This window comes from Paramisgurnus dabryanus, chromosome 20 (genome assembly GCF_030506205.2).
Source record: "Paramisgurnus dabryanus chromosome 20, PD_genome_1.1, whole genome shotgun sequence".
NCBI classification, from domain to species: Eukaryota; Metazoa; Chordata; class Actinopteri; order Cypriniformes; family Cobitidae; genus Paramisgurnus; species Paramisgurnus dabryanus.
Window position 1 is genome coordinate 25,537,798 of NC_133356.1, and position 6,290 is coordinate 25,544,087.

Below are 6,290 nucleotides of genomic sequence, written 5' to 3' on the forward strand. Positions count from 1 at the left end.
TCTCGGTTTCCGGTTCCTCTGCTGTTTTTGAGATTTCACAGTTTTGCCTTGAGTTTTAGATCCAGTTACCTCTGCTGTCTCCAGATCAGCTTTACAAGCAGCTGACAGCTAAACTCCAGCACTGCTCATTTCATCAGCAGCACTTTCTTCTGACACAAATGTATAACAACTATAAAAATTAAACTCTCCAGATAGATAGCTAAATATATATACTATATCTTAATTATACTATTACTTACTAATACTAAAATATTACTATACTATATTAATTATACACTTTATAATGTAGCTTTATACTAAATAGAAAGCAAATATTATATATAGCTAAAATTAAAGCTAATATATAAACATATAAACAAATATTAATATTATTAACTAATATTATACATTTACAATACATATTCATAATATATATACTTTATAATGTATAATATATTAATTATACTATTTTACACTAATATATTATATATTAATATAACAACATAACAACAATAGTTTTGAGAGTTATGTGTGAACTGGCTAGTTAGTGTTATTTAATACACATTCTTCTCAACAACTGAGCAAATATTTATAAAGACAATTAATGACATGAAAATATATTGCTTTGACTTTACCTTTATGACACAAACTAGTAACCAAGAAAACCGTTAAACGTTACATACGGCCCTGTCCACATGTAACGTTCACACGTAATGTGGTTTGGCCGTTAGTCCAGACGCAAACGGAAAATCGGGTGACAATGGGCTATTTTCATTAACGGACATTTCTACTAGGGATGGCTGAAGCGAAACAGTCGTTCCGAAGCTTTGCGAGATCCCGAAGCGCAGATGTGTCGAAACACTGATTCGAAACGTGATTCAAAACACCCATGTCACGTGACTATGACCAAACGAAGCCTCGAAGTGATTCACTAAGTGTTTCATCAGGTGTGGTCTGCCGAATCCGAATCAGCGTTTGATTGGCGCGGTCGGGAACAGACCACACAATCGCACATCTGTATAAAAGTGAAATAAAGGCATGTTGACCTCGTGGGTTTTTGTGAGAGGAGTTTAACTTTGAGATAGCGGATTTTTGGTGATATAGTGACATAGTGCGATTTGATTAGTTATAGGCAATTTAGACTTACATTTAATTTACACAACACATTGACTGATAGGCTAGAGACAGACAGAGTATACATATAGTGACACATTAATAGATACATAGATATAAATATATATTGACAGCTAGATTAATAGATAGATACATATATAGATTAGAGATACATATACAAATACATAGATTATAGATACATAGGTAGATACATATATAGATAGATTATAAATACATAGATTATAGATACATAGATAGATAGATACATATATAGATAGAGATACATATATAAATACATAGATTATAGAGACATAGATAGATACATATATAGATATATTATATACATATAAATACATAGATTATAGATACATAGATAGATTCATATAGATAGATAGATTTGGATAGATAGATAAAATGGAGGCTCCCCAGAAGAGATGCCGTACATCTGTGGTGTGGGAGCATTTCCATTTAGAAACCCCAAATAAAGTGAGATGTGTGTATTGTGATCGGATTCTAGCCTACTGCAACAATACATCATCCATGATGCGCCATTTGAGGAGCACTCATCCTGCCATTTTGCAGGGTGCAGAGGATGGAAATCCCACTGTACCTAGGCCTGCTATTGACACTGCTGGGCCATCTAAGCAAGGTATGCATTGTTTGAAATGTAGCCTAATTATAATTGAAATATAATTAAAACCTTTTATAAAGTCCATAGCCCTATGCCCTACAACCTAATGCCCCAATCACAACTGCCAGTCATGTTAAAAATAGCTTCAATGTGAATATAATATAATATAATATAATATTGTGCAAATATACATTTTATAGGTCTACATATGTGAGTACCCAATATACTGCCAGTGACAACATCATTTTGGTTGTCCTATTTGTTGTAGTTCTACATTCCATTCCATTTTTCTCTGCACACTGAGCATAAACATTTTAACATAACTTTGTTCAGAAAGGTTTCCAAATAATGAACCAGTAGGCTATACTTTTAATAGATGTGCACTAATTGAAGCTGTATGTTTCCAATGTATTTGTCTGAAAGGATGTTTTATCTTCTCTTTTAAAAGTCAGACAGAGGGAATTAGATGAGGCTCTTCTAAACATGGTGGTAAAGGATCTGCAGCCCTTCACCATCGTGGAGGATGAGGGATTCAGGGCATTTGTGAACAAGCTTGATCCAAGCTATGTCCTCCCATCCCGGAAGGTGCTTAAAATAATGGTCAGTGAAAAGTACAACAAAGCCAAGGAGAAGACAATGGAGGACCTACAAAAGGCCGAATTTGTTAGCCTTACGGCTGACTTGTGGTCCTCCATTAATATGGATGGATATCTTGGTGTGACTTGCCATTACATTACACCAGAGGCAAAAATGGCAACTGTTGTACTAGGTGTAAGGAGGTTTTACCAAACCCACACAGCCCAGCATCTCATGGAGGCTAAAGCCTTGCTAATGGGTGGGGAATAACCTCCAAAGTTCAGTGCATGGTGACTGACAATGCATCCAACATGATCCTAAGTGCCCAGCTACTCCACCTTCGCCATGTCCCATGTTTTGCTCATACTTTAAATTTGATTGTGAAAAAGGCCCTAGATCAAACCCCAGTCATCAATGAAATACGCCAGAAGGCCAGAAAGATAGTGGGGTTGTTCAGATCCAGCTGCAAAGCAAAGGACAAGCTTGTGGAGATGCAGGGCTTGATGGGAAGACCAACCCTGAAACTGATACAGGAGGTTGACACGAGATGGAACAGCACATTTGACATGCTACAGCGCTTGTATGACCAACGTGAACCAGTGGCTGCTGCACTTTCCAACTTAAACAATGACACTGCTCCCCTGACAAGTATTGATTATGACATTATTCAACAATCATTGTCAGTACTGCAACCATTCAAATTCGCAACAACAGAGATGTCAGAGGAAAAGAGAGTGTCTGCCTCAAAGCTTATACCACTGTACAGGATGTTGCAGCACAAGCTTGCACAGAAAAAAGGAAATGCAACGCAGGAATCAACTATACAATTAGGTAGGCCACAATGACCATACTACCCATGTAATTGGCCATAACTGTCATATTACTGTCATAATATAAATATTTTTTTCTCCTGTTTTGGCTCATAGGCTCACATCTGCAAGAAGGTCTTCACTCCAGATGTGGAGGTTATGAGGGTTTTAGAGCCTTGGCACTGGCTACACTGCTGGACCCAAGGTTCAAAAATGTGGCATTTGGAAATGCTGGCAAAGCCCAGGAAGCTGAAAAGCACATCACACTGGAGTGTGCTTCGCTGATGCGTTCAAACACAAATCCTGGTGAGCAGTTTCAGTCTGTTTTATGTTATGTAATCTGAACCATGTATTATATACTTCATATATGCCGTCAGTTTAGGATTTGTGACTAATTGCTGTTTTCATTTTTATTCAGAGCCAGAAATGTCAACATCAGACCCATCATCATCATCACCATCAACATCAACACCAGTAGAAACACAGGACAGTTTATGGGACCTTTTTGATACTCGTATCCATCAAACCCAGATGATACACAATGCTACAGCTGATGCCACAGTGGAAGTAAAAAAATACATCAACGATGCGTATTTGCCCAGAACTCATAATCCACTAACTTACTGGAAAGAGAGAGCAGTAATCTTTCCTCATTTGTATGTCCTTGCAAAAAAGTATCTTTGTATGCCAGCAACAAGTGTCCCTTGTGAGAGGATTTTTTCAAAGGCTGGAGAAATTATCTGTAAAAAAAGAAGTAGGCTAAGTCCTTCCACAGCAGAGAAATTAATATTTTTGAATAAAAATCTCTAAAAAAAAATTGTGAGACATTGTGGCTTGATTTCTTTTATTCATATTCATTTTTCATGACCAAAATAACATGCACAGTGAGTGTTACAAGCTTCACATATTAGAAAAATACATTAATAAAAAAACAACACATTTTTTTAATGACTCGTCAAGGTTGTTTCAGATCAACACCTGCAAGTGACCGGTAGGTGTCACCGGTGAGACGGGTGTCGGATTGATTCGAAGCCTCGAAACAATATGGCTCATTTGGTTCAACTGTTTCATTGCTTCACGAAGCCTCAATCTGCCCATCACTAATTTCTACCTCTTCGTTTAAAAAATAATATCGTGCACACATGTCAGTTTTCAGAAAAGTGTTCATTTACACCTACCGGTCATATATGCCGTCAAGAGAAGCTCAAGCCCACGGCCGGCGCTGGTAGTGACGCCCACTAGAGCTGTAATCGGGCCTTAAAAGTTAGGCCCGAAATGTCCGGAGCCCGACAGAATGCAGCCCGAACCCGAACGTACATTTAGATTGACAGCTTTTTAAAAGCCCGAACCCGTTTACAGCCCGACATTATTTAAATGTGCGCACACACACAGCTTTTGTCAAGAATGAGAAATTTACACAGGTTTTAACATTATTTATTCATGACTAATAATCTACACGCCACTTGGAAGTTGAAACAAAGAAATAAGTAATCTGTAACATTGTAACATCTCATTCCAAATAGGCTTATGCAATACACTATAAATATGCCAATAAAATTATTATTTCTTAACGAATTAAATTAAGATAATACATTCTGAATTAAGATGGGTATTTGGCAATAACGAAATTAAGAGGCAGGCTCCGCGGGATTTGCGTCGGCACTTCTCTCCATTACTGCCAACATTAGTCTATATCCTCTATCTAAATTATGTAAGACTCGATTCATATTTAGTTATACATTGAAAAACCTACTCACCAAGATTAGGCTACATGTTTTTGATGAGGAAAATCATTAAATCCACTGTAAATGAATTCAGCGCGATCCTGCGCTACCGATTTGAACTTGACCGCTCATTTACCTCACAAAGCCGGAGCGGAAGCCCGAGCCCGCCCCGAGCCCGTGTAAAATGTTAGAAATGAAGCCCGAACCCGCCCGAGCCCGTCGGGTCCCGACGGGTCCCGTCGGGTTCGGGCAAAGATCTTCAGCTCTAACGCCCACTGGTTCGTGTTGGAGGGAGGAGTTGTTGCAGTTGGTGCACGATGACGTCAAAGTACCGCGAGAGCGATTCGAAATTAGACCTCTACTTGTGATTTCTCAACTCGCTCTCGCGGTACGTTGACATCAAAAGCCTGTCGGCCCCCCCCCCCCCCGCGCCGCATGAAGTCGAATACGCGTAAAATTGCTGACCTCCGAGCACTCGTCTCTGCTCCTGGACATAATGGAGCAGATGTATTTGCAAATACAAACACATGAAACGAATTTGCACGAACATTAATGTGATCATGGAAGCGTTCAGGGTAGCAGTCACATGTAAACATAGGTCACACTTTTGACTTAGGTGCGAGCTCTGGGCCATACTGTGACGTTGTCCGCCAAAACATCTGTTTGTCTCAGTTTACATGCTAGTGCAAACGAAGGTTTTCAAAATATCCACTTTGGCCGGAGTTTTAGGAAAGAATCGATTTCAGAGGCGATTTTTTTTTTATTGAATATCATCAACAAGTACAAAACACATTTTTGTTCAATGCCACATGAACATGAGGTATTACTCACACATTGTTCACAAGTTAACAGAAAAGAAAATAGAAAAAGAAAAAAACTTTAGTAAAATTTAGTATTTTTAAAATATTATATGTTTTCTGAGCTTTTTTGTTCTTAACTTTTTCCAAAGGGGTACTGTATAATTTAAAATCATTTATAAAATATGACAGGTTTGGTTTACAAAGGGCCAATTTTGTTTTGTGTATATGATACTTTCCTAATAGAATAAATAGCTGTATAATATATTGTTCATTACTTTCCAATTTCAGAGGCGAAATCTACGTTTACATGTAAATGCTGTGACGTGCAAAGGGAAACTCTTCAATCGTTTCTGATTGGTCAACATGACTTTACGGTTAGGGAAATATCGCCATCTGTTGGTTTGGCATGCTTCTGACCTGAAAGCGCTTCATACAAGGTTTTTGCGTGTTTGTACGCTGAGATTTATTTTAATAAAGGAGGGGAAAACTCTGTTTATAAAAATACCCGTGAACTTGTGGACTAGGCTTAATGGCTAATTTCCCAAGGAACACACATACTGATGTCTTACTTGTATGCACTATAAATTCCTTTGGATTAAAGCGTGTCACGAAATTAAATACTTTGTCTAAAGTCAATAGACAACTTTAAGATTTGTAG

At 38.0% G+C, this 6,290-nt stretch overlaps 2 protein-coding genes across 2 annotated transcripts; both read left to right on the forward strand.

The window, feature by feature from the left end:
* The first annotated feature begins 785 nt into the window (after positions 1 to 785).
* Positions 786 to 2,569, forward strand: LOC141281327 (E3 SUMO-protein ligase ZBED1-like). The gene is made up of 2 exons (XM_073812916.1): positions 786 to 1,741; positions 2,172 to 2,569. Exons 1-2 carry the CDS (start codon positions 1,507 to 1,509, stop codon positions 2,567 to 2,569), a joined length of 633 nt encoding a protein of 210 aa, XP_073669017.1. The 5' UTR covers positions 786 to 1,506.
* Positions 2,570 to 2,595: 26 nt separating this feature from the next.
* On the forward strand, positions 2,596 to 3,918 carry LOC135786506 (zinc finger BED domain-containing protein 4-like). Its single transcript, XM_065295968.1, has 3 exons — positions 2,596 to 3,130; positions 3,226 to 3,414; positions 3,527 to 3,918. The coding sequence occupies exons 1-3, from the start codon at positions 2,611 to 2,613 to the stop codon at positions 3,916 to 3,918; spliced, it is 1,101 nt and encodes a 366-aa protein (XP_065152040.1). The 5' UTR covers positions 2,596 to 2,610.
* Positions 3,919 to 6,290: the final 2,372 nt, after the last annotated feature.

What these genes read in the sequence shown, in the direction of transcription:
- LOC135786506 (XM_065295968.1), top strand. Translation starts at nt 2,611, where the DNA reads ATGATCCTAAGTGCCCAGCTACTCCACCTTCGCCATGTCCCATGTTTT. An exon ending in GGAATCAACTATACAATTAG is followed by an intron (nt 3,131 to 3,225) that starts GTAGGCCACAAT and finishes TTTGGCTCATAG; the next exon opens with GCTCACATCTGCAAGAAGGT. An exon ending in GCGTTCAAACACAAATCCTG is followed by an intron (nt 3,415 to 3,526) that starts GTGAGCAGTTTC and finishes ATTTTTATTCAG; the next exon opens with AGCCAGAAATGTCAACATCA.
- LOC141281327 (XM_073812916.1), top strand. Translation starts at nt 1,507, where the DNA reads ATGGAGGCTCCCCAGAAGAGATGCCGTACATCTGTGGTGTGGGAGCAT. An exon ending in TGCTGGGCCATCTAAGCAAG is followed by an intron (nt 1,742 to 2,171) that starts GTATGCATTGTT and finishes CTCTTTTAAAAG; the next exon opens with TCAGACAGAGGGAATTAGAT.